At 40.7% G+C, this 27,740-nt stretch overlaps 1 protein-coding gene across 3 annotated transcripts in view; it reads right to left on the reverse strand.

Moving 5' to 3' along the window:
* Positions 1-1,769: 1,769 nt before the first annotated feature.
* mtmr8 (myotubularin related protein 8) overlaps positions 1,770-27,740 on the reverse strand; it is a 44,950-nt gene continuing 18,979 nt past the window's right edge. Inside the window, exons 5-15 of one of the 3 annotated variants that reach the window (XR_009513527.1) lie at positions 22,845-22,973; positions 22,616-22,750; positions 21,958-22,090; positions 20,855-20,964; positions 20,239-20,364; positions 18,692-18,741; positions 14,285-14,485; positions 13,478-13,606; positions 6,125-6,251; positions 4,789-4,915; positions 3,545-3,678 (exon numbers count right to left, since the gene is read on the reverse strand). Coding sequence is in view for 1 of the 3 variants with exons in the window: in XM_059976972.1 (XP_059832955.1) it covers positions 3,355-3,678; positions 6,125-6,251; positions 13,478-13,606; positions 14,285-14,485; positions 18,692-18,741; positions 20,239-20,364; positions 20,855-20,964; positions 21,958-22,090; positions 22,616-22,750; positions 22,845-22,973 (1,464 nt within the window). In the remaining 2 variants the exon portion in view is untranslated. Of the gene's footprint in view, positions 3,679-4,788; positions 4,916-6,124; positions 6,252-13,477; positions 13,607-14,284; positions 14,486-18,691; positions 18,742-20,238; positions 20,365-20,854; positions 20,965-21,957; positions 22,091-22,615; positions 22,751-22,844; positions 22,974-27,740 lie in introns of all 3 variants that reach the window. The other 2 variants (XR_009513526.1, XM_059976972.1) reach the window with 2 other exon arrangements.

Raw genomic sequence — 27,740 nt, forward strand, 5'->3', positions numbered from 1 at the left:
TTTTGATCTAAAGATGATCTCTAGAAGATTTTCAAGGACGTCGCCAGAATTAGAGGGCCCAAGTTCTAGGGAGAAGTTGGTCAGTCTAAGTCTCTTTTCCTTGGAATGCAGAATGAGATATGACCAAGTTGAAATGTTTAAAATTATGATAAGGTGAATGGTAACAATCTTCCCCCAAGGGTAAGTGTGGCCCAAACCATGGGGCATAGATTTAGGGTGAGAGGCAAATACTTTAAAAGGAACCTGAAGGTCGACTTTTTCACACAGAGGGTGGTGAGAATATGCAACTAGCTGCCAGAAATCAAGTACTATAGTATAATTCAAGAAACACTTGGATAGGAAGCATGTGGAGGAACAAGACTTAGATGAGCTGAATGCAAGAAATTGGGACAAGCTAGGTAGGCGCCATGATAGGCATGAACTGGTTGAGCTGATGGGCTTGCATCCACATTGTATTGCAGTAATAAGAGAAAATTTTCAAGAATAATTTTCTATAAAATCTATTCTGGTTACTTTCATTTTGCTTACAGTGTACCTTAATTTATTTTTAAAATACTGTTCAAAGCTAACTAAAATTCAAGTGTGGCACAGTCATTAAATGCTTAAGAAGGAAGTATCTATGACAAGATAGATAGCTAAATGAACCATTAATAATAAGATCTTGGGCTAATTCTAAGTCTTTTCTGTATTATATTATTTAATCTAGATTGGTTGCAAAATGGTGTAAAATCCCTTGGCACTCTGAGGAAGTGAATGTCTCTGTATGTCAGATGAGTACAGAATCTGACTCGTCCCCACCAGCAGTCGAATACATCATGAACATTATCTGGAATCCTAAATCTTGGTTGAAGGTATTGCCAAAGCAAATATTTGCATTCATATGAAACAGAATAGTGGTTAGTAGATAGAATAAATGAGCAAAGAAAGTCAGAGCTATTTTATAACAAGATTTTCAGGTACTTCACAGGTTTTCCTTTGATTTTCAAGGTGCCACTGACAAAATGTTTGTCTATAAAATTGGTATATAAAACCATATCTAAATCATACATTCTTGTATTCAGACTGCTTTTACATATTTACTACATTCTTAACAGTTTCCAAAGTATTGAAATAATTTAGCAAAATAAATAAGTTCCTTTCTCCCTATTTTATCTATTGGTGTCACTGGTTAGGCCAGCATTCACAACCAGCACTAATAGCCCTGGACGGAGTGATTTAATAAATCATATTACAATGTGTTTTCAATCACATTTAGCCAACGCGGAAGAAAGTTGTCAAGATTTCCTTAAGGACACAAAGGGACTTTATGTGATAATTTGATAATAACTTTTAATTATAGATTTTATTTAACTTCTGAATTTCAAATCACACTGCCATTGTGGGTTTCAAGCTCATCTGATGTGCTCAATTTACCAATCTTGCATTGACTTTACTATAATGCTAACATTTTCCACCCACTTAAGAATATCTTCTCCACTGCAATTATTGTGATAGCATGGTAACAAAAGTTGCAATAGTTCAAATTTTATCTTATTTTCAGAAATGTGATACGACAGAGAAGGCAAGGAGAGCAGAACCTGGTTTGCAAATAAATGCACTCCCAAATATGAAGCACAGCAATTTCCATTGCAATGATTCATTTGTGTCCTCCTTTCCGTTCTTGAAGTGTGAAACAAATATCTCGTCTTACACAAATACATACTGTATGATTCATATTTAAAGTAACCAAATTGCTGCAAAAATAAAGTAGGTGACAAATGGTCATGAAATAAAGGCTTTAGAGAAGTTGAGTTTAATGACACTTGCAGTTAATATTTACTCATTTGCTTCTGATGAGATCCTAAGAGAAAATCTGCTACTGACAGCAAGCAACACTAGTGGACAAGAACATTGCAAATCTGGCAAAGTATTCTGCACATCACAAATCCCCAAAATAGTTGAAGAAAATAGACTCTGAATGACCTTCTGGGTCACTGTATTGGGTTTGGTATTAGGAAGCGGTACTGGGTAGTCTAGATTAGATTAGAAACCTGAATCTGGAGACATGACAAATAATAACAAAAGTTCAGAATTTGAATAAACTGGAAAATAAGCCAACATTAAAAATACAAATGATAACTCTTTAATGATTAGAAAATAAACTTTTTGTTAAATCTCATGAAAAAGATTTCATATTTCTAAATCTCAAATGAAATAAGACATTAGCACTAACTGCAACAAATACTGTTCAACAGGCAGTATCAGGTGACAACATCTCACAATCACATTGAAAGAACTGTGGTAACTTTTCATAATAAGCAGAATAATAGTATAACCTGTTCACAAGGCATTCTGTGAAAATAATTGAATTGCAGCTACTTCCAAGGACACATCTCATAAGGGTCTTTCCACACCAAAGCCTGAATAAATTCCCTTCCTTGTTCTGAGTTGCTTGATCATTGATAGGACTGTAGATGGCCTTAGCCAAGTGACTATCTCTAAAGCTAGATATTCATAGTTAGTTAATGCCAACACTTCAGCTGCTCAAGTTCTTATTTCTTACACTTTAGATGGGAAATGCAAGTTGAAGACATGTTGAGAACACAATTGGATTTGAATATAACCGGAGAATAATTTATCTTACAAGTTTACATAAAAACAGCTAGTTAGCTAATATATCACAAAGCTGGTGACAGCAGAAAAGCCATATCAAAAGATATGGAATAGAAATATAGCTGAGGGGGGGAAACTGAAGATAATTAAAGAGGGAAACAATCATCATCAGTTTATTACATATTACAGCTAAAACTTAATAATTTCCAATTTTAGAAAACATATTGGTTATACTCAATATATACAAAGCAGCCAGTTTGGGTTTCTAAAATGCTTTACCATATCCAAAACTGGTTTCTTCAGTAGTAAAACTCAGAAATACTACAATGAAGCTACTTACGAAGATTGGAACTTTAAAAGTTGACAAATACAATAAAATACATCTGCAATAACTGGACAGATTATAACATCTGAGCCTCATCACTCGGGGCATATCAGGAATTCAGAAGCCTTGTAAAAAGAATTCAGGGCCAAAGTAATGACGGTCTCCCATCCATTATGGACATTCACCAAATATCCATCAGGGCCTCCTAATGGATAAGTATTAATACCAAGAGTGTGCTTCTTATAAGATTGTCTCTCTGAAGTAAATCATGTGATTTAAGCAGCGAGATAGATTCCTTTTCTAAACCTGGAATATATTTGTTACACAGCTATTTCTTGGCATTTTCCCTTTTGACACTTTTGCAGAATAATATGAAAATATTAAGACAAAATATGCTTGGGAACAAACACAAAAACAATTTGTTTCAAAATGAGTAACTATTTTTCAACCTTGTCTTGAAAGATTTCATGATGTTCTTCGTCCCCTTGTATGCTCATTTTGACTAAGGAAAGGGAGTCCGTGTAATTTGAAGTGGACTCGTGCGTAAATGAAGAATCCAGTATATTTTCCCTTTCTTCACTCCCATCAGAAATAGTTTCTACTAAATCCTCCATGCCATTTGCTAATGGAACTTTGTTTTCTTCTGTATCGTCCTGAGAAGCATTTAATACTTGAATCTGGGGAGTGTGTTCCTCAGTCGAAAGCTTCATTGATAAGGTAACAGAAGCACCAGAGTGCGATTCATTTACATGAAGAAGTTCCTGTGTGAAAAAAAACACAGGAATATACATCAGCTCCAGCTGCATATTAAATCAATTATGAAAGGACATGAAATAATTTATATAATAAAATACATTTTCAACATTTTCACATTTCTCCAAAGCACCACAAGCATGTTTGGAGATAAAAACAGCACATGTTGGACTCCAGATGAAAGGTCTTGATCTAAAATGCTGAATATCCATTTCCCTCCACATATGCTGCTTGTCCAGCTAAGTTCTTCCAGTTCTCTGTGTGTTGCACTAATGCCAGTTTGTCAATTTTATATTCAAACCATTGGACAAAGGGAATGGAGTTGCAATAATAGATCTAAAGTCATGGAGTTTGACGCTCAGCAACTTAACTGGCTATGTAAATGGATCCAGCTACTCTATTGTACTTCTGGTGTAATCATGAAGATCTGGGTTATGCACTGACATAATTTTAAATGCTCAACCATTAATAAGCATTCTCAATGATAAAAGTCCTGCACAAAACCAAAACAAAATTCAAGAGAAATTAGTTTTCTTGATATTTGGAAATTGTTCACAGATAAGACCCAATGATTCTCAATGAGACTGAAATGTAAAATGAAAAGGTTCTTGTGACTGCTACTATCAATATTCCATGAACTCTATTCAGTGAACACTGCCCCATACACAATGGTAGGGTTATTCCCTTAACCCTCTGGCTTCCATGCCTCGGAAAGATTAGTAAACCTTCAGAAAGATTAGTTGGATTGGTATGCCACAATGCCCTGCTAAAAATACAACGGAGTACACCATACAAAGACAATTGTATAGAATACGTACACGACGCTGGAAGAACTCAGCAAGCCAGGCAGCATCCGTGAGAAAAGAGTACCCAACGTTTCGGGCCGAGACCCTTCATCGGGGGGGGGGGGGGGGGGGGGGGAGAGGGCCGAAGCCCAGTAATAGAGATAGGGGAGGGGGAAGGGCTAGAGGCGCCAGGTGGAGAACCAGTCAGAGGAAGGATAAAGGGGGGAGGGGATAAGCATGAAAGAACTGTAGAGGTAAAGGAGCAGAAAGTTGAAAGGGGAGAGAGGCAGAGAGGGACCTAGGATAGGGGAAGGGGGAGAGGGAGGGAATTACCAGAAATTGGAGAATTCAATGTTCATACCACCAGGCTGGAGGCTACCCAGACGGTAGATGAGGTGTTGCTCTTCCAACCTTAGTTTGGCCTCTTCATGGCAGTAGAGGAGGCCATGTATGGACATATCTAGATGGGAATGAGAGGCAGAGTTGAAGTGGGTGGCAACCGGGAGGTCCTGTCTATTGTGGCGGACGGAACGGAGGTGCTCGACGAAGTGGTCCCCCAATCTGCGTTGGGTCTCGCCGATGTAGAGGAGGCCGCACCGAGAGCACCAGATGCAATAGACAACTCCAGCAGGCTCGCAGGTGAAGTGTTGCCTCACCTGGAAGGACTGTCTGGGGCCTGGAATGGTGGTAAGGGGGGAGGTGTGGGGACAGGTGTAGCATTTGCGCTTACAGGGATAAGTGCCGGGTGGGAGTTCTGCAGGGAGGGACGTGTGGACCAAGTAGTCGCAGAGGGAACGATCCCTGCGAAAAGCTGAGAGGGATAGGGAGGGAAAGATGTGCTGGGTGGGGAGGTCCTGTTGAAGGTGGCGGAAGTTGCGGAAGATAATGTGTTGGATCCGGAGGCTGGTGGTGTGGTAGGTGAGGACAAGGGGAACCCTGTCCCTGTTGTGGTGATGGGAGGATGGGTTAAGGGCTGAAGTGCGGGAGGTGGAGGAGATGCGGGTGAGGGCACCTTTGATGACGCCAGAAGGGAAAACACGATCCTGAAAGAAAAGGACATTTGAGAAGTCCTGGAACGGAAAGCCTCATCCTGGGAGCAGATGCGGCGGAGACGGAGGAACTGGGAATAGGGAATGGCATTTTTGCATTGGGCAGGGTGGGAAGAGGTATAGTCAAGATAGTTATGGGAGTCAGTGGGTTTGTAGAAGATGTCAGTGGATAGTCTGTCTCCGGAGATGGAGACCGCGAGATCAAGAAAGGGGAGAGAAGTGTCCGAGATGGACCAAGTGAATTTGAGGGCTGGGTGAAAGTTAGAAGCAAAGTTGATGAAATTGATGAGCTCAGCTTGGGTGTAGGAAGCAGCACCAATGTAGTCGTCGATGTAGCGGAGGAAAAGTTGGGGAGTGGTGCCAGTATAGTCTGCCAACAGTGAGTGAGCTTGGAGATTTTATAATCCAGCTGTACGTAGAAGAAAGAACTACAGATGAGATGCACTAAGGAAACCTGTGCACAAGCAACAGAGGTAAATGTCTGCATCACAAGTGCAAACATCAACCATTTTTTTTTCTCTTGAAGGTAGTAGATTGCAATATGAAATGTATGGCTTCACAGACTACATGGTACATTTTTTATTGTGGAACTCTTGCATGGCAACCTTAAATATTTTTACCTGATTCAGATCTTCTACAGTTTCTTCTAGCTCGGATTTTTGTTTTGCTGCAGCTTGCAGAGAATCTAGAACTGACTGTTTTGGTTGCATTCCTCGATCAAAACGATTATACATTCCACACCAGAACCTAGACAGGAGAAGAAATATTTTTTTTAAATTTGCATGTACATCTTTAAAAATGAACAGAACTATGCTACGTGAATTCAAAGTGTCTGACAATGGAACAAACAGAAACTTACAAAAGGAATTTCAAAATTATTACTTTTCCCCTCTGAATGCATGACAGCAAGAATACTAATCATTTTACATGGAACTGACAATTGCTGTTAAGTCACTTTGTTGATGCTCTGATTCAGAAAATGAAAAAATGCAAGACTTCTTTACCACAGCCAGTCTTAGTTATCCCATAGAGGAGAACATTTTAAAAAAATACATCGACAGTGAGGAATATTCTCACGGTGTTTGCTTAAAAGCATTTCAAAGAAAGGGAGATATTTATCAGTTCTTTCAATCTAAAGCAAGGTGGAAATATTCTTTTAAATGACATTCTTAAATATTAAGAAACTGCTTCCCAAGAGCTGGTTATGATCACATGCACTATTCATCCTTCTTACCTCTCACAATCAACATCTCCTTCTCTAACAATCAACATCTTTCCCTCTCTACTTTTCACAGGGATTGTTCCCTCCATGACTGCCTGGTCCTCACGCCCCTCCCCACAGATCTCCCACCTGGCACTTTTCCCTGCAAGCCTAAGTGCTACACCTGTCCCTGCACCTCCCCTCTTACCACCATTCCGGGCCCCAAACAGTCCTTCCAGGTGAGGCAACACTTCACTTGTGAGTCTGTTGGGGTAATCTATTGCATCTGGTGCTCCCGGTGCGGCCTCCTCTACATCGGTGAGACACAACGCAGTCGAGCACCAAGCTCCGTCCGCCACAAAAGACAGGATCTCCTGGTTGCCACTCACTTCAACTCTCCTTCACATTCCCATTCGGATATGTCCATACATGGCCTCCTCTACTGCCTTAATGAGGCCAAACTTTAGTTGGAGGAACAACATCTCATCTACTGTCTGGGTAGTCTCCAGCCCCTTGATCATCGAATTCTCCAACTTCCAGTAATTCCCTCCCTCTCCTTTCCCCCATCCCTCCTTCACTCCGTCTCCTCTTCTAGCTGCCTATCACCTCATGACTCTGCCTTCTTCTACTACCCATTGTGCTTTCCCCTTAGATTTCTTCTTCACCTCTCCTGCCTATCCCCTCCCCCACTCCTCTGATTGGTTTTCCACCCTCCCCCCACCTTCTTCATAGGGCCCATGCCCCCTCCTTCTTTAGTCCAGATGAAGGGTCTCGACCCAAAACGTTGACTGCTCCTTTCAACGGATGCTGCCCGACCTGCTGAGTTCATCCAGCATTTTTGTACGTCTTGATTTGACCACAGCATCTGCAATGCACTTTGTGCTTACAACATCTCCTTCACTGCCCACCTCTTAAGGACATGATCACACCCACACCCAAGTCCTCTGAGCCCTACCTGTAGCTGAGCGTGGGCCTATCACTCAACCCATGAATCTCACTAGGACTTAAGAGCTTGGAGAAAAGTTTTAGTTTTAAAGTGTTTTGTTTTCTTACAACCATTTGCAGGTGAAGGTCTCTGAATTACTTACAGTGGGAACACTGGGACTGGCTGGCTGGTATCCCCATGCTTACGGTACACCAATTCCTTCCACACAAGATTAATTTTAAGGCTCTTTATACAGACTAGGTCATAATCAACAAATACAACAAAAAAGCACTGCCAACTTTCTAATCTATCTTTACACAAGGCATCATCTTCACCTACATATTGCCACTAACACATCTTCTCTACTATCTTATCAGAAGATGCTTCAGAGGCAAAAGACACTCTGGATCACTCTTATAACCCCACCATACTCACTCCACTTTTCACAGAGCATTTGCATGCAGTGAATACAACATCTGTTCTCCTTCCAACCATATGTGACCAAACACACTTTCCAGAGGAAACAGAGATGTATTTATAAACATAAGAGATTCTGCAGATGCACGAGGAACTCAGCAGGACAGGCAACATCTAAGGAAATGAATCAGTACCCGATGTTTCGGGCCGATACCCTTCATCAGGACTGGAAAGGAAGGGAAAAGATGCCAGAAAGCAAAAGATGGGAGTTGATAAGTGGAAAAGAAAAAAGGCTAAAGAAGGTATCTGGTAGGAGAGGAGAGTAGACCATTGGAGAAAGGGAAGGAGGAGGGGCACCAGGGAGAGGTGACAGCCTGGAGAAGAGGAGAGGTAGGAGGCCAGAGTGGGGAACAGAAGAAAGGGGAAGGGAAAGTATCAAAATACCGGAAGGAGAAAATGATGTTAATGTCATCAGGTTGGAGGCTACTACAACGGAATATGAGGTGTTGCTCCTGCAACCTGAGAGCTGCCATTATCATGGCAGAAGAGGCCGTGGACCAACATATTGGAGCAGGAAGGGAGATATGATTGGCCACTGGGAAATTTTTGCAGATGGAGTGGAGGTACTCAACAGAGTGGTCACCTGTGCAGAGGAGGCCACATCGTAGGCACCAGATACAGCAGACAATGCCAACAGAATCACAGGTGAAGTGTTGCCTCATCTGGAAAGACTGTTTGGGGCCTTGAATGGAGGTGAGTGAGGAGGTGAATGGGCAGGTGCCAGAAGGGAGACTTCTGGGGTGGGATGAATGGCCAAGGGAATCACACAGGGAAGCAATCCCTGCACAAAGCAGACTGTGGGGGAGAAGTAAAGATGTGCTTGGTGGTGGAATTCTGCTGAAGATGGCGAAAATTGCAGAGAACGATGCGTTCGATGTGAAGGATCATGGGGTGGTAGGTAAGGACAACAGGAACTCTATCCCTATTAAGGCAGTGGAGAGATGAGGTGAGCACGTATGACCAGGAAATGGAAGAGATGTGGGTGAAGGCAGCATCAATGGTGAGCAGGGGGAATACCCGTTCTTTGAAGGAGGATACAAGACCATAAGACACAGGAGCAGGAATATGCCATTCAGATCATAAAATCCGCTCCGCCATTTAATCATGGCTGATCCTGGATCCCATTCAACCCCATACACCTGCCCTCTCAACATCTCCCTTGATGCTCCAACCAATCCAGAATCTACCAATAACAAGAGAAAATTTGCAGATGCCGGAAATCCAAGCAACACACACAAATGCTGGAGTGACTCAGCAAGCCAGGTAGCATCTTTGGAAAAAAGTACAGTTGACGTTTCAGGCCAAGAACCTTCAGCAGGACACTCTTCTGCTTTGAATATACCCACGGACTTCACCTCCTCTGCAGTCTGTAGCAGAGTATTCCACAGATTTGTCACTCTTTGTTGAAAAAAATTCCTCCTTACTTCTGTTCTAATAGGTCGTCCCTCAATATTGAGGCTGTGCCCTCTAGATCTGAATACCCTCACCAGAGAAAACATCCTCTCTATATCCACCTTATCAAGTCCTTTCAACATTCGGTAAGTTTCAATGAGATCCCCACACATTCTTCTAAATTCCAGTGAGTACAGGCCCAAAGCTGCCAAACACTCCTCATATGTTAACCCCTTCATTCTCAGAATAATCCTCGTGAATCTCCTCTGGACTCTCTCCAATGACAATACATCCTTTCTGAGATATGGCACCCAAAACTGTTGACTATACTCCAAGTGCAGCCTGATTAGTGTTTTATAAAGCTTCAGCATTATCTCGTTATTATATTATATTCCCTTGAAATAAATGCCAACATTGCATTTTCCTTCTTTACCAGAGACTCAACCTGGAAATTAACCTTCTGGGAATCTTGCACGAGGACTCCTAGGTCTCTCTGCACCTCTGATGTTTGAACCTTCTTCCCATTTAGATAATAGTCCATACTATTGTTCCTTTTACCAAAATGTATTATTGTACATTTTCCAACACTGTATTCCATCTGCCACTTTTTTGCCCATTTTTCCAATTTGTTTTGCTCAATCCTGCTCAATCATATTGCTTCCTCAGCCCTGCCTACCCCTCTACCTAATTTTGTATCATCTGCAAACTTTGCCACAAAGCCATCAATTCCATTATCCAAATCATTAACAAGTAGCAGTCCCAATACTGACCTCTAAGGAACAGCACTAGTTACTGGTATCCAACCAGAAAAGGCCCCCTTTATTCCCAGTCACTGCCTCCTGCCTGTCAGTATATTTCCCGTAACACCGTAGGATTTTATTTTGTTAAGAAGCCTCATGTGAGATACCTTATCAAATGTCTTCTGAGAATCTAAGTAACTGACATTCATTGCCACTTTTTGGTCCACCCTACTTGTTACTTCCTCGAAGAATTCAACAGATTTGTCATGTTAGATTTCCCTTTACAGAAACCATACTGACTTTGATTTATTTTATCATTAGTCTCCAAGTACCTCAAAACCTCATCCTTAGTAACAGACTCCAATGCTTTCCCAACCACTGAGGTCAGGCTAACTGGCCTATAATTTCCTCTCTTTTCCGTTCCTCCTTTCTTAGAGTGGAAGAAGTCAAAATTTCTGAAGTCCTGGAATGCCGCATCCTGGGAAGAAATGCAGCAGAAAGGAAGGAACTTAAAAAAAGGGAATAGCAATTTTACATGAGATGGGTTGGAAAGATGTACAGTCAAGATGCGTGGGAAACAGTAGATTATAAAACCTATTGGTAGATAGTTTGTCTCTGGAAATGGTGACAGAGAGATTGAAAAAAGGGAGAGAGGCGTCAGAATTGGAAGTGAATTTAGGGCAGGGTGCAGGTTGGAAGCAAAGTTGATGAAATTGACAAATTCAGCATGGGTGCAAGAAACAGTTATCGATGTAGTGCAGAAATAGTTGGGGAACATTACCAGGGAAGGCTTGGAACATGAATTGTTCCATGTAGCCTACAAAAAAGCAGGCATAGCTGGAGGCCATGCAGGTGCCCCTGACAACCTCTTGAGTTTCGGGAAGGTGGGAGGAGCCAAAGGAGAAATTGTTGAGGGTGAGGAGGAGGGTGGTGTGCGAAGGAGGGTGGTGGTGGAGGAGAACTGGTTAGTTCTGTGGTTGAGAAAGAATTGGAGAGATTTCAGGCTTTCTTGATAGGGAATATATGTGTAACGGGTCTGAACATCCATGGTGAAAATGTCAGGGCCAGTAAATTTGTTGACGAGATCATGAGCATGTGAATTTTTGCAAATATAGGTGGGAAGGAACTGAACCTTGGGGATGGAAAGGAGTTGAGGTATGCAGACAGTCAGTGGGGCACGAGCAGGCAGAAACAAAGGGCCCATCTGGACAGTCCAGTTTGGGGATCTCGGGTAGGAAGTAGAAATGAACAGTGACAGTAAGGGAACTATGAGACTGGTGGCAGCAGAATGGAGATTTCCAGAGTTGATAAGGTGCAGGAGACAGTGGCCAGGTGGTCTGGAGTGGGGTCCTTCTCAAGGGTTAAGTAAGAGGAAGAGTCTGAGAGTTGCTGCCGGGCCCCGGTAAGGTAGAGCTCAGTCTGCCAGACTAATACAGCACCCTCTTTATCTGCAGGTTTGATGGTGAGGTTGGCGTTTGTGCAGAAGTGAAGGGCATTGCGTTTGGGGGAGGCAAATTCAAGGAGGAGATAAGAGTGCTGAAGTTGTGCTGATTGATGTCCCATTGGCAACTGGAGATGAAAAGTTCCAGTGCAATGTGTTCAAGAAGAGGGGAGGGTTGAAGACAGAAAGGATCATCAGTGTGGGCTGGGGAATCCTTTGCCAAAGAAGTGGGCTCAGAGACGGAGGCAACAGAAGAGCTTGGTGTCATGGGTGGGGAGGAATGAGGAATTTACTGAGGTGTGGGTGGAGGGAGACAAGCCAAAGCCCTTGCTGAGGACAAAAATTTCTGCCTCAGAGAAGGTCAGAGATACACAGGGATTGAAGGGGAGCGGAGAGATGGTGACGTCAGAGGAGAAAGGAGGGCTGGGATGTTCAGCGAAGGTAGGGTGGTGACAGAGGAGCCTGAAGAGGTTGGAGAGTGGTGGTGGGGGAATGGGAGCCAGGGGTTCCAACGGGAGCTCCCAACGGGAGAATTCTCAGACTGGAGATGGAGGCAGCTGAGGTCGGGGCTGCAGCCAAAGCAAGAGGCTGTGTAATTTGTTGCTGAAGACATCCAGATTTGTTGGGTACTGGAATTGATGATGCTGGTGCCTGCAATCTGGAAGAGACAAGGGCTGTCAGAACTGCAGTTGGAGACAGCGGGATCCGCAGTCTGGAGACATCCGACCAAGTCAATGTCCGAGTGGGGTTTGGCAGGGGCTGCGGTCTGAAGATGGGCAATCTGCCAATCCTTCCTGGACGTAATGAAGCTAAAGAACTAACAGTTAAAGGTGTGGATCCAGTGGAGGATGAAATGTCAGAGTGGTCCACGGCAGACAGAGGAGAGTGAGGCTGGGAGCTGTGGCAGGTAGAATTCAGAAGCAGAAGTTGCGGGAGATGCAGTCAATCAAATGCAGATTAATTTATATGAGATTTATTTACACTTTTTTCAATCGTATGATATTTACTGCCTAAAATCTGGGCTCCCGTTCACTGAGAAGACCAAACGCAGAGTCAGGGTCTCCTTTACACAGACAACAAGCATGATCCAAGCTTGTAGATACTGGAGAGTAATTCTCTATCCCATCCTTTCAAACTTTTGTCTTCTAACATTTTATTAATAAAGGCTAATTTAAGCTCATGGGCCATTAATCAAAAAGCATAAAATTACAGGTGATTGAAATACCAATGCTAGCAAAGCTGAATTGCTGAGAAGACATTCCAGTCATCAACATGAAGTGTTAATTTTGATGGTCTCTCTACAATGTTGGCTAATCTGCTAGGTATTTCCAACATTTCCTGTTGTCATAATAGCAAGTATGCCACCAGCCCATTATAACTTTCCAGACAGCAAAACAGGAAAGTTATGAGCACTTTGAGATCTCCAGAATCAGAATTTCTTTTGATTATTTCAAATAATCACCTTCCCCATTTATACCTCCTCCAGTCAGACCTTTTGTTCACTTGCTTGCCCCAATACAACCCTTTTTCACCACTGTCCCTTAGTCAGTTAATTTATCCTAATCTCCGTCTTTGTTCGCCCCTCCCCTCACTCCTCCCTACATCTAAAATCCTATTTACCTTACTTTCCCCAGTCCTAGTGAGACTTTGAGGATTAACTATTCCCTCTCTACATTGATGCCTGTCATTTCTCATACATCAGGAAATCTTGTCATAAAATATTTTACAGAATTTTAAAAAAAGTTATAACCAAGACAAAACAAAAAAATGAATTTAAGTTCCAGATTCAAAACTTACCTGAAATTAAAAGGAGCGGTATTGGGCTTTAACACCGTATTTATTGCACTGGGTTTATACAGGGGATTCCGGTACAGATATTGCTTTCCCAGTAGAAACGGCCACAAGGAATGAGTCTTTTCTTGTATTCTATAATTTTAAAAGAAAAGTATTCCAAATTATACAAGCAATCATAATATTTAAGAGGATGGTTAAATTGTTTTAAAATCACACCCAGTAACAATGAGGAATTAATAATTGCTGCTGCTTTTACATCAAATTTTACTCTCTTCAAGAGATCAAGTTTCAACGAAGAACATTTGTTATGTCCACTTTCATTACTTCCTGTTTATTTCATTCAACTAGCCATCCAGTAAATGCTCTAACTTACAGAGCGCATCAAAGACATGATGAGTTCCAACTTCATCTGGTAGTACACAGATCCAATCCGCAAGTGATGGACTTCAGAAAATTTAGGAATGGACTTTTATTTTGTCAATACTGAGGAGATCTGCAGCTGCTTTGTTGCTATGACTGATGACTGTTAATGTTACACGAACTTTGAGTTCTGATTCCTATCTTCACCATACAACAACACTTCTCCATATAAGAGCATTTACGGAGAAGCTTTTTTTATTATTGCCTCTATGCTTCCATTGCAAAACAATTAATATTATTCAGGACATTTGTTATATTTGGCTTAAGCTACACTTCACTGGCGAGGTATTTAAGGATACAATGCAAGAATTCAAAGGTAATTTAAGACAACATAATAATCGAAGAGCATTAAATGGTCCTTCATGGCATTAATGCTTAAATGAAACTTACTTCAACTCTTGACGTTCTCTTTGGGAGTTTCCAATGAAATTACCAAATTGGCAAGAGGAGATGTGGTCGTGGATCTCCAGCAGATACTTCTCATTAAATTCAAAAGCACATGGAAACTGATCCATCAGGTGCCAGATACATTCAATAAACTGAGTAAACACAGGTGAAATTTCTTTGGGGTCACCTTCTAGATGGCCACATCTGTGAAAGTTAAAGCAGAAAACGAATAAAAATGTTCTTTAAAACTAAACTAAACTTTAAATTGAAATGATATTTCTTAAAAATATTATCTCCTTCATCTACATTATTTCTGACCTGAAGGCACCAGTAGGCATTTTGCCCCAGATGCTCTTCTTTGTATGCAGGCCTGCATATTTTGCTCAGCTACATTTTGTCACTGTCCATATAGTTTTCCTTACATAGATGCTGACGTATCCAGGAGTAGCTGCTTCATTACCTCCCTCACTATTCCCAACAACTTTTATATTAACTTCAACATAAATCATCCTATGGTGGACAGATCCAGATAGGGTGCTACAAGGAGAGGTAATTAAAAATCTGTTCAGAGGATTAAGCATTAAGGAGCTCTGAAGCAAGGGAAAGAGCTTTTAGGAATGAATCCTAGCAAATCAATCTCAGGACTTGGCTGTTGAAGATGGGGAAATAATGAAAAGGCACACATTGAACAGAGACTTCTTGGTTATTAGGCAGGTGAGGAATTCTGAAACTGTCCATTTTGGCAGGAAAATTTAAAAAAGCATATTATTTAAAAGATGAGAAGATTGCATTAATCCGAGATGCAGAGATCCACACCTATAATCATAGAGGCAAGGAGATAGTAGGCCTTTCAGCCCACTGTGTCCTTGTTAAGCACTTACTGACACAAATCCGAAAATAATCCTACCGTAAATTCCGGACTATAAGCCGCTACTTTTTTCCCACGCTTTGAACACTGCGGCCTATACTACGGTGCGGCTAATGCATGTTTTTTTTTCATGCCGCCAAAAACATTTTGCCTCGTAACAGTAGACCAATAAAATTGATGAGTAGTTCACAGACGTCCAATGAAATTGTACGATAAATCAAGTGCACTTTCACAATTAAATTATTGTAAATCAGTCATTTGTACTCACCCTCATCAACATGGAAAACACTCAAAGAAAAGCAGATGATGCAGCTTTTAAGTTAAAGGCAATCAATCTGGCGGTTGAAGAAGGAAATCGAGCTGCTGCACATAATCTTGGCATAAATAAATCGATGTTGAGACGGTGGAGACGCCAGCGTGAAGAACTGAGTCAATGCAAAATGATGACAAAAGCTTTCAGAGGTAATCATAGCAGATGGCCCGAACTTGAAAACTTTCTTGAAGACTGGGTTAACACACAGAGAGCAGGCGGCCGCGGTGTTTCCACCGTGCAGATCAGACTGAACGCTAAAGCAATCGCCACCAAAATGAAAATCGAAGATTTTAGAGGTGGGCCATCGTGGTGTTTTAGATTTATGAGACGAAAAGGCCTGTCCGTCAGGGTACGCACGACTCTGTGTCAGCAGCTCCCTCCCGACCACAAGAAACAACTTGCTAACTTCCGCACATTCACTGAAACAAAGATAGCGGAGAATTCCATCAGGCCAGATGATATCATAAATATGGATGAAGTACCTTTGACGTTTGACCTGCCTCTCACTCGGACTGTTAATAAAAAAAGGTGACTCGTCCATCACATTGAAAACAAGTGGCCATGAGAGAACGCATTTTACTTGTGTTCTGAGCTGCACAGCATCCGGACTAAAGCTTCCACTGATGGTGATTCTTTAAGCGGCTGACAATGAAAGTTCAGTGAAAGCTGCCATCAAGAGTACAAACTCAATTCCAGCTGTGATTCCTGGGGGCACCACGAAGTATTTGCAGCCACTGGACATCAGCGTGAACCGGGCATTTAAAGTGGCGCTGCGCGTTGAGTGGGAGGCTTGGATGACGAGCGGTGAGAAATCCTTTACCAAAACAGGACGCATGCGAAGAGCATCTTTAACTCAAGTCTGCCAGTGGATCCTAAATGCGTGGAGCGGTGTCACAACTTCCACCATCACCAGCGGGTTTCGAAAGGCTGGACTGCTGCGTGATGAAGAGGACCGCGTGCGCTCAAGTGAGAGACAACGAAGAGACTGAAGTGAGTGACGAGATCCTGAGGTTGTTCAGGACACTGTTGTTCGGACACTGAAGGACTTTAATGGTTTTAGTGCGCAGGAGGAAGATGAAGAAGGCGATCAATAACTTTTCCTGGTAGGCTGCAGTATATATATTTTTTTTACCAGTCGTTAGGAGATATTGGAATGTTGTTCGTGCACTGTTCAGTAAAAAAGTATACGCAATGTAATTTGTGTGTTACCGATACGTAGGTATATTTAAAAGTAGCTGTGTTACAGGCACTGTTCGAAAAAAAGCATTTGCAATATATATTTGTTTATGTTACCATATGGATTTAATTAAAAGTTAAAAAATCCTCACATGTAATATCTTTCTGTGTAAATATCTCATATTACAACGTGGGACACCTGCGGCTTAAAATCCGGTGCGGCTTGTACAAGTACAAAATTGATTTTCTTTCTAAAATTAGAGCGTGCGGCTTTTAATCAGGTGCGCTCTGTAGTCCGGAATCTACGGTAATTTTTTTTTCTCCCCTCACTGACATGAATTCCTCCGCTATTCTACCACCATCTGCACACGAAGAACACATTTTCCATTTGGGAAAATGGGTCTTTCATCTGCAATATTAAATCATTTTCTCTTTATATCTACTGATTATTTCCAGCATGTTTTGTTTTTATTTCAGATTGCCAGTATCTGCAGTTTCTTTTGCTTTTATTCTCTTGCCCTACGATATAAATGGTTGAATGGTGCTGTTGCTAGTGGACCCATTACACTACCATACACCTGAGTTCAATGCAGTCCTAAGATGCTACTGCATATTCCCCCTACGACTACTTGGGTTTCCTCCAGGAGCAGTATACTAGAATGGAAGAAAGGTACATCACATTGGGGAAAATAAATGTATACTAAAAGAATATCATATATAGCGCTTGCATTCGGTCACTTTCAGTTGCCCGAAAGAGTAAAGGCAAACAATAGAACTTGTAAAAGTTGTGATATGTGAACAGATGATAGCTGCAGAACTGGCCAAACTGATAGAGAGACAGCAAATTCCCAAAACTGCTGAAGTAGATATAGAGTTTGGAAGGCTGCTTTGCGAGTAGCAAATGCAATACATTAGATTGGAAGCAACCAATCAGTGTGAGAGAACCACATTTTGATTGACTGACTGCTTTTTGGAATATCAACATTCAGTCACTTTTGGTTATCTATTAATTGGTAACACTGCAGCCTGTTGGACTCAGACCTAGTCTGGGTAATTCATGTTCCTGTTGTATCAGAAACGGCCAAATCGGATCCAGGGTATTCATCTGCATACCACAGCTTTTACGGGTTCCTTTGTATGCTTCCTCTCTAACTGCTCTTATCAACTAATAGCTTCATCAAGTATAATATGAAAGGTAATTTGTCCTCACTCTTTCAGAATTACTCCTTTTACGTTATCTATTTCACCCCACTCACCCAATAGTATAAAGCTAACTTGTTTTCTCATTTCTCCAGCTTTGATTTGAAGTGTTAACTTTTCTTTTTTACACAGAGGCTAACTGACATACTAAGTGTTTGTAACATTCTGTTCTGGTTTTCTGTCCTCACGTAAGATTTGTAAATAGTTACAAATAGTTAAAGCAATTAATTCAGAAAGGGTAGCAGAATTTAAGTATTTATTGATAGGGGAACTGAACACAAAAGAAGAGAGGTTATCATTCAGTTACATAGGTTGATACTGAAACATCTAGAGTACCATTCTTTCCCAAATTATGTTAAAGAGTTGGAAACTGTTCGAGAGATTTTATAAACAAAAACCTTGAGTGAGCAGATTGCTTTATCAGGAAAAGTTGGACAGGCTATTATATTATTTGGAATTTAGATATGATTGAAACATAAGATCTTGAGGAGTCTTGAGAAGGTAGAATGGTAAGAAATCAGAACAAGTAACCCCTATTTAAAAATTATGTCATGAAATGTGTTCTCTCAATGCATAATGAGCCTTCAAAAATTACTTCCTCAAAATGTTGTGGTTTTGGATCATCTTAAAGCAGATACTTAATAAGCAATGGCTGAAAGATTACCACAGGAAGATGGGAACGTAGATTTGAGATTAAGCAGATATTCTCTTACTGAATGACAGAGCAAATTTCAGGGACCAAGTGACTCATTGCTCATATATTCATTTATTGTATTCAAGAGGGAAAAAGGATATGAAAACAACAATGATAAAGTTTACTTGATGCATCCCCCAAATAAGTGAGCACAATTACCTTTGGGAAAATTTGTGTCCCATAGCGATCCATTCTTTTTCTATAAGAACCTTGAAAAAAAAAGCACATTTTGATGAGGATAAATTATTAGAAATAATACTTTATGATATACTTTGCTAACTAAAATTTCTGATACATCAGCAATGAACAATGGGCAATTCCTTTTGGATCTAAATAAATGTCTAATCATTATTTCGTATTTCCATAGTCTAATACTCCTCTGAAGTACTGAACACTTTCTTTTTATTTACGTAAAAAGTGTTCTATTTATACAAGTCCCAACTTCTATCACCCCACTGATCTTATTCAAAATTTTGAAATCTGTTCAATTGTAAGTCAAGTTTCCACTTTCACAATAATTCAATTGTCAGGAATATCCTTTCACTCTCTAGAGAACTGCTAATCTTCAGTGGAGACATTGTTAAAGTCTATAATTACAGTATATAACAGCATCAAGGCCGGGTTTTGCCTCTGTTCTGAGATCCTTGTCTCCATTCCAAAATCTGAATTCTACCTCACACAAACATTTCCAATTGCATCCTTCTATTCTTACTATATTTTAATTGTTGCCTGAACCAGGGCATATTGACATTTTATTTGAAGCTTCATTTTAAAAAGCACATGATTGTCAGAATACAGAGCAGGTAGAAATTTCCATATTTTTTTCATCATCAATGCTTGAGTTGGGAAGATTTTTCATGGTTCTTTGACAGAGACCACCTGAAAACACTTAGGTATTTTAGGAATCTTCTCAACTTATAAAACGTTAGCCAGGATTTTACTGGAGTGGGGGTGGGAGACAGATTCAGTGGCGGCATCAGCGTTCACCATTACTAGAGCTAAAAAAACAAATTCTAGCAACAATACATGCACAATTAGATGTGGAAATTAAGAAGCTGCTGTCCAAATCCCGTGTGTCCAGATAGTTTCCACTCTGGTATAAAAATGAGACACAGCCACTGAAACATTCAGAACATGTGATGCTCAGGTTTTGAATTACAGGTATATAGCAATAAAACCAAAATAAAGTTATGCCTTGTCTATCATCACACTCATTATTTCAATGGTAAAGAAGAATTCATGCAAAACAATATTAGCACATACACGGTCCATGTTTCTTCTTCACACTTCTTCAGGAACGGCTTTATTGTAGGCTCCTTCTGTCTTATAACTTCTTTCTCATCTCAGCCGCAATTAGCCACACAACGTAGACTAATAATTTGACTAAATTGACCATAAGGTTTCAGTCTGCACAATGTACTGCCATATACTCAAATATATAGGCCACATTAGTCCTGATGAAGGGTCCTGGCCCAAAACATCGACTGTTTATTCATTTCCAAAGATACTGCCTAACCTGCTGAGTTCCTTGGCATTCTGAGCGTGTTGCCATTTAAACCAACGCCTTTACCTGCTCAGCCTGCAAACTAATTTTAATTAATACAATATATTTTATTCAATAGAATATAAAACTAAGTTCAGCTGGTTGAGTCTGTAAACAATGTTATCAAAATCCCAAAACTGTAATGTGCCATATAAACTCTTACCATAAATCCCTTTATTGTTCGATAGTAGGAATCCAAGAGAAGGCCAGCTAATGAGCAAACTTGAACAGTACGATCCCACCCATCAGAACAGTGGACCAATACACTGGCATTTTCTTCAGCCACAGCCTAGCAGTAATTGTGAACAATAAAAATTATTTTAAACAGCAAGTTTTTATATGTATTTTGTACGAAACATTCATAAAAAAATTCCTGTAAAATAACTTCAAAAGTAATGCTTTGTTCTAGACCAATATGAAACTAATCATAAATGTTATGGTGGGAGGGAGACTACGTATTGGAAGTACTACTTTGAGAGTTATTTCACAATTGTTATAATTCAGTTAAAGTTTCCCCAGGCATTAAATAAGTGAAAAACAAATTTTAGACAAAATGATGAAATGATTCAAAAGAGATTGGATACCAAACTCAACTTGCATGAAATGATTATAACAGTCTGTAAAATCAGAGGTAATGTCTTAAATTTCACAACATTTGAATAATAAAAGCCTTTATAAAAGGATTTATCAGAATTAGCTGTGGCTCAGTCACTGAATCATTAAATAGGGATTCAAAAAAAATGACAAATACTCTAAAATAAAAATGCTCACGCCATTACCTTTGATATGAAGAAACCAGCATCCATGACAGCTTTGATATGTCGCAGCCAGCCAGAATTTTCCAAGCCCGTAAGAAAATCACTCATTGAAGGCGTTTTCAACTCACATACTAAAATGGAAAATAATATTCTTTATTTATATTTCAACATTGTTTTATTTTCCCTTGCCTACTGATACAAATGAAAACAAATGTTGTTTGAAGCCCTCATACTTAAAAGCACATCATCAGCATTATTGACAGCGGTTTACTATTTCATCTCCTTTATAATATTTCCTCTAATTATAACACCGGCTTTTCTAATGAAAACTCATTCCAATCCTTCCAAATCCATACCCAAGGGCAATATTTGTACATAAAAGTTAAATAATGAGAATATTTTTCACTAAACATCACTGTTATCAGGGTAATTTGCATACTATTTACTAATGGGGAGAAAATATCTCATATAAATTAAATACTTCAAAAAAAATCAACTATTTTCTGAAACTACAATGTTTGATAACCTTAATTTATTAATTTGACTCCTCTAAACCATGCACCAAATCATTACATTGATTTTTTGAAGCTATAATTGCCACTTCCCCATCCCTCTTCCATTTAATTTCTTTGGAAGAATGATGCGGCTGGTTAAAAGACAAGAGTTATTCTATTTCTATCCAACATACGGAATTTATAACATTGTAGGAAAACCTGTTCCCTTAAAGGCTCATTTCACCCACACTGTGAAAAATTATCTATCAGACCATTTTTCACATTGCTCTGATAGATAAAGAGCAAAATTAATTACGCCCACATTAAAATTCTTTCCAAATGAGCATGACAAAATTTGCCATCATCCAGATAGCCTGGAGTTATCATCCAGTAAATTGCAAAATCAGACAAAAGGGCCCAAGGTATGTGTAGGGATCACAAAAGTTAAGCTAAACCAGAAAATGCTGAGGCAAGAACTTTCATCAATAGTATGTCAGTAGTTAAAACACCAAAACCTATCAACCAACAATAATTTTATTTTTAATTTTTCTTACTAATTCTTAAACCAAGTTTCAAATGTTCAAATTTCAAATTTAATAAGCACAGGCAGAACTAGTAAAGGTATATTACCTTCTAAAAGTTTTTGCAAACTGTTCCTCATCACATGGATGTTCTCAATACCAACAAACTGGAACCTAATATTGGAGTAATTATCTTCATTTTCATACCCCTTCCCAGCAGCTCTATTTGCCATGGCATTCAGCTATCAAAAAATAAAATTAAGAACACATCTTAATAAGTTTCATGTATGGATAAAATATCAGAAGTACTCAGTAAAATGGGCAGATTGTATACATAGTTAAATGCTTCAGACTGGTGACTAACTGGGAGCTCTGGTGGAGAATTAACTCATTTCCCACAGATGCTGCTCTACATGTCAAGTATTTTCTGTAAACTTGTTTTATTGCCTCTATATCACTTAAAAGGGGTTTGCTTACTGACTCAACATTAATATGGTGTTATGAGCAGTCCTGAAATGCATAGGTCAGGCCACTCATCAATAAAATCAACTGATGCATAAATCTATACATCACAATTAAATGATATAATTAATATGTTCTTTGATGGTAACAATGAAATGTATTTCATCCTGCCCTCGCTCTCTGAAATTATATTATAGATGATCTTTAATTCAGAAGTAATTGTAAAATCAGAAAATCAGAATGTATTTCAACCCACTGACTCTTGTAAGTAATCTTGATACAACATTTGGGAAACTAAATTTTACCTTTGGTCTAGTGTCTACCACATATACAAAAGAACTCCCAGGATTGGACCTGCTGATGGCTTGTAGCATTTGTTCATCTTCCACACACCTGGCACTGAATCCTGACAATGGCTGACTACACCTGCAAATGGCAGCCTGTTTAAAAATAAAACACGTCATTATCAAGGAAGAGGGCCAGAATTAAGAAGAAAACCCAGCAAGGGACACTCATAGGTAAAAAAATACCTACATTGTTTTTCTTGTAAAAGTAAGAAAGAACAGGAAATCGTCCTCTACTTCTGAATTTTGAGCTGCCTACTATTGTTGGCTTGGTGGCTTCTCTTGGTACATAGAGAACAGATGAATAAGTACTACAGGTCTAGAAGAAATCAAAACAAAATTCCATAGTAAAATGTGACAAATACAAATAGAGCTAAACCCAATCAGTTTAATAAAACTGATCAACAGTTCAACAAAATGAATGCTTTACTATCAAAACAGGAAACTAAAGAAAAATGAACACTTCACTTAGACAACTTAAAGGAACAATCTGCTGAAGGAACTCAGGGGGCTGAACAGTATCTGTGGAGAAAGGAATTGTCGATGTTTTGAGTCAAAACACTGCATCAGGACTTAAGACTGTTGATCCAGATTCGAGCATCTGCAAACTCTTGGACAATTTTTTTTCTTCAGCAGTTTAATTGGGGCACGACTGCACAGGCACATGAACATCAGCCAGTGAGAACAGTGAGAAGAGTTTCAAGGGAACGGTTATTTCTTTAGCGGTTTGATTGGGCCACGACTGCACAAGCGCGTGGACGTCAGCCAGCGAGTCATGCCCCGATCAAACTGAGAAGAGTTGAAAGGGAGATGGTTATGTCTTCAGCGGCTTGATCGGGGCACGACTGCACAAACGCACCAGCCAGTGAGAACAGCAAGAAGAGTTTAAAAGGAGACACCTTACAGAGCAGGCGACGGAGTAGAGCGAGACAAGAGTAGGAAGGCTTTGGCTCAACGGGGCTTCAGCATTTACGGGTCAAGGCAAGGTAGGCTGCCTGAGTAGAATAGAGACAGGAAGTATGTGTGTGAGGCTGGTTTTCTGTGCTTGGCGTCAGATGTGGGAGGACCAGGAGACTACCAGCCTTCTGGATGTCCATGTCTGCGCCAGGTGTGTCAAGCTGCAGCTCCTTAAGGACCGGGTTAGGGAACTGAAGATGCAGTTCGATGACCTTCATCTGGCCAGGGAGAGTGAGGAGGTGATAGAGAGGAGCTATAGGCAGGTAGTCACACTGGGGCCTGGGGAGACAGATAAGTGGGTAACAGTCAGGATAGGGAAGGGCAGAAGCTATAGAGCACCCCTGTGGCTGTACCCCTTGACAATAAGTACTCCTGCTGAAGTACTGTTGGGGGGGGGGGGAACTACCTGGGGGAAGCAATAGTGGCTGCGCTTCTGGCACAGGGTCAGGCCCTGTGGCTCAGAAGGGTAAGGATAGGAAGAGGAAGGCATTAGTAACAGGGGACTCTATAGTTAGGGGGTCAGACAGGCGATTATGTGGACGCAGGAAAGATGCACGGATGGTAGCTTGCCTCCCAGGTGCCCGGGTCTGGGATGTTTCTGATCGTGTCCACGATATCCTGAAGTGGGAAGGAGTACAGCCAGAGGAAAGGCTATCAGGCAGGAACTTGGAAGCATAAATTGGAAACAGATGTTCTCAGGGAAATGTACATAAGAAATGTGGCATATATTCAGGGGATATCTGCGTGGCGTTCTGCATAGGTATGTTCCAATGAGACAGGGAAAGGATGGCAGGGTACAGGAACCGTGGTGTACAAAAGCTGTTGTAAATCTAGTCAAGAAGAAAAGAAGAGCTTACGAAAAGTTGTATAAGCTAGGTAATAATAGAGAGCTAGAAGATTATAAGGCTAGCAGGAAGGAGCTCAAGAAAGAAATTAGGAGAGCCAGAAGGGGCCATGAGAAGGCCTTAGCAGGCAGGATTAAGGAAAACCCCAAGGCATTCTACAACTATGTTAACAGCAAAAAGGATAAGGCGTGAAAGAATAGGACTAATCAAGTGAGACAGTGGAAAAGTGTGTATGGAACCGAAGGAGATAACAAAGATACTTAATGAGTACTTTGCTTCAGTATTCACTACGGCAAAGGATCTTGGTGATTGTACGGATGATTTGCAGTGGACTGAAAAGCTTGAGCATGTAGATATTAAGAGGTTGTGCAGGAGCTTTTGGAAAGCATCCAAGTTGGATAAATCACTGGGACCGGATGAGAGGTACCCTAGGCTACTGTGGGAGGCGAGGGAGGAGATTGCTGAGCCTCCAGCGATGATACTTGCATCATCAGTGGGGAAGAGAGAGGATCTGGAGGATTGGAGGTTGCGGATGTTGTTCCCTTATTCAAGAAAGGGAGTAGAGATAGCCCAGGAAATTATAGACCAGCGAGTCTTACTTCAGTGGTCGCTAAGTTGATGGAGAAAATCCTGAGAGGCAGTATGTATGAACATTTGGAGAGGCATAATGATTAGGAATAGTCAGCATGGCTTTGTCAAAGGCAGGTCATGCCGTACAAGCCTAATTGAATTTTTTGAGGATGTGACTAAACACATTGATGAAGGTAGAGCAGTAGATGTAGTGTATATGGATTTTAGCAAGGCATTTGATTAGGTACCCATGCAAGGGTTATTGAGAAAGTAAGGAGGCATGGCATCCAAGGAGACATTGGTTTGTGGATCGAGAACTGGTTTGCCCACAGAAAGAGTGGTTGCAGACGGGTCATATTCTGCATGGAGGTCGGCCACCAGTGGTGTGCCTCAGGGATCTGTTCTGGGACCACTTCTCTTCACAATTTTTATAAATGACCTGGGTGAGAAAGTGGAGGGATGGGTTAGTAAGTTTGCTGATGACACAAACGTTGGAGGTGATTTGAATAGTGTGCAGGGCTGTCAGATGTTACAGTGGGACATTGATAGGATGCAAACATGGGCTGAAAAGTGGCAGATGAAGTTCAACCCAGATAAGTGTGAGGTGGTTAATTTTGGTAGGTCAAATATGATGACAGAATATAGTACAAATGGTAAGACTCTTGGCAGTGTGGAGGATCAGAGGGATCTTGGGGTCCAAGTCCATAGGACACTCAAGGCTTCTACGCAGGTTGACTGTGGTTAAGAAACCATATGGAGCATTGGCCTTCATCAATTGTGGGATTGAGTTTAGGAACCGAGAGGCAGCTATATAGGACACTGGTCAGACCCCACTTGTACTACTGTGCTCAGTTCTGGTCATCTCACTATAGGAAGGATGTGGAAGCCATAGAAAGGGTGCAGAGGAGATTTACAAGGATGTTGCCTGGATTGGGGAGCATGTCATATGAGAATAGGTTGAGTGAACTTGGCTTTTTCTCCTTGGAGCAATGGAGAATGAGAGGTGACCTAATAGAGGTTCATAAGATGATGAGAGGCACTGATCATGTGGATAGTCAGAGGCCTTTTCCCAGAGCTGAAATGGCTAGCAGGAGAGGGCACAGTTTTAAAGTGCTTGGCATTAGGTACAGAGGAGATATCAAGGACAAGCCTTTTACTCGAGTGGTGAGTGTGTGGAATGGCGACGGTGGTGAAGGCAGATACGATAATGTCTTTTAAAAGACTCCTGGAGCTCAGAAAAGTAGAGGGTTATGGGTAACCCTTGGTAATTTCTCAGGTAAGGACACGGTTGGCACAGCTTTAAGGACTGAAGGGCCTGTATTGTGCTATAGGTTTTCTATGTTCTAAGTTAAATTTCAAACTAGAATTAAAAAGAACCTACTGAAATAGCCTTGGGTAAACTTGAACTCATACTTAACTGTGTTAATTTTGGATATAGCATCATTTAGAAATCACATATGTTTCTGGACTGAAGTCAGTTTTTGAGATGTACAATATTAAAAGTGAATAGAAACCTAAAGTTATACAGCAAAGAAACAGATCCATTGACACAATCATGACAATCAAGCACCTATTTAAACTAATTCTGCACTAATTCCATTTTAATCCTTGCACATAAACCCCCGTTTTCTGCCACTCATCTACGCACTGGCAGCAATTTACAATGACAAGTTATTCACCAACTCGCATGCACTGAGGAGTGGGAGAAAACTGGAGCACCAGAAGGAAACCCATGCAGTTCACAGGGAAAATGTGCACTCCGGGCAGATAGCAGTAAGGGTCAAAATTGAACCCAGATCACCGGCTCTGTGAGGTAGCAACTTTACTAGCTATGCCATTTCCAAATCTGCTGATGAGCTCACTATTTTGACAAGGTTATTGAACATGAGAGAGACAAGTGGTTGAAAATTATGGCCAGTTAGCTTGATATTTATTGTTGGCAAGATACCAGGGTCAATAATTAAAGAAGAAATAACTCATCATTAAGGAAAGCTTAATTTGGTCAAATTGTATCAACACAGTTTCATGAAAGGTAAACGATGCTTGATGAATTAACTAGGTCTCTGAGGATTTAACAAGCAGAATCGATAGAGGGGAAACCGTTGTTGTAGTGTACACTCAGTGGCCACTTTATTAGGTACAGCTGCTCGTGAATGCAAATACCTAATCAGCCAATCATGAGACAACAACTTAATGCATAAAAGCATGCAGATATGGTCAAGATTCAGTCGTTGTTCAGACCTAACAGCAGAATGGGGAAGAAATGTGATCTAAGTGAGTTTGACCATGGAATGATGGTGCCGGATGAGATGGGTTAAGTACCTCAGAAACCACTGATCTCCCGGGATTTTCATGCACAACAGTCTCTGGAGTTTACTGGGAATGGTGCGAAAAACAAAATAAAAAGACCTGCAGTGAGTGGCAGTCCTGTGGACAAAAATCTCATTATTGACAGAGGTTATAGTATGGCCAGAGTTTTTCAAGCTGACAGAAGGTGACAGTAACTCAAATAACCACGCATTTTAACAGTGGTGTGAAGAAAAGCATCACTGAATGCACAGCTCATCAAATTTTGAAATGCATGGGTTACAGCATCAGTAAGCCACAAATACACATTCAGTGGCCACTTGATTAAGCACAGAGCGTACTATAAAGTGGCTATTGAGTGTATTTAGATTTCCAAAAGGCATTTGATAAGATGTCACATAAAAGGC

This window comes from Hypanus sabinus, chromosome 8, assembly GCF_030144855.1.
Source record: "Hypanus sabinus isolate sHypSab1 chromosome 8, sHypSab1.hap1, whole genome shotgun sequence".
Lineage (NCBI taxonomy): Eukaryota > Metazoa > Chordata > Chondrichthyes > Myliobatiformes > Dasyatidae > Hypanus > Hypanus sabinus.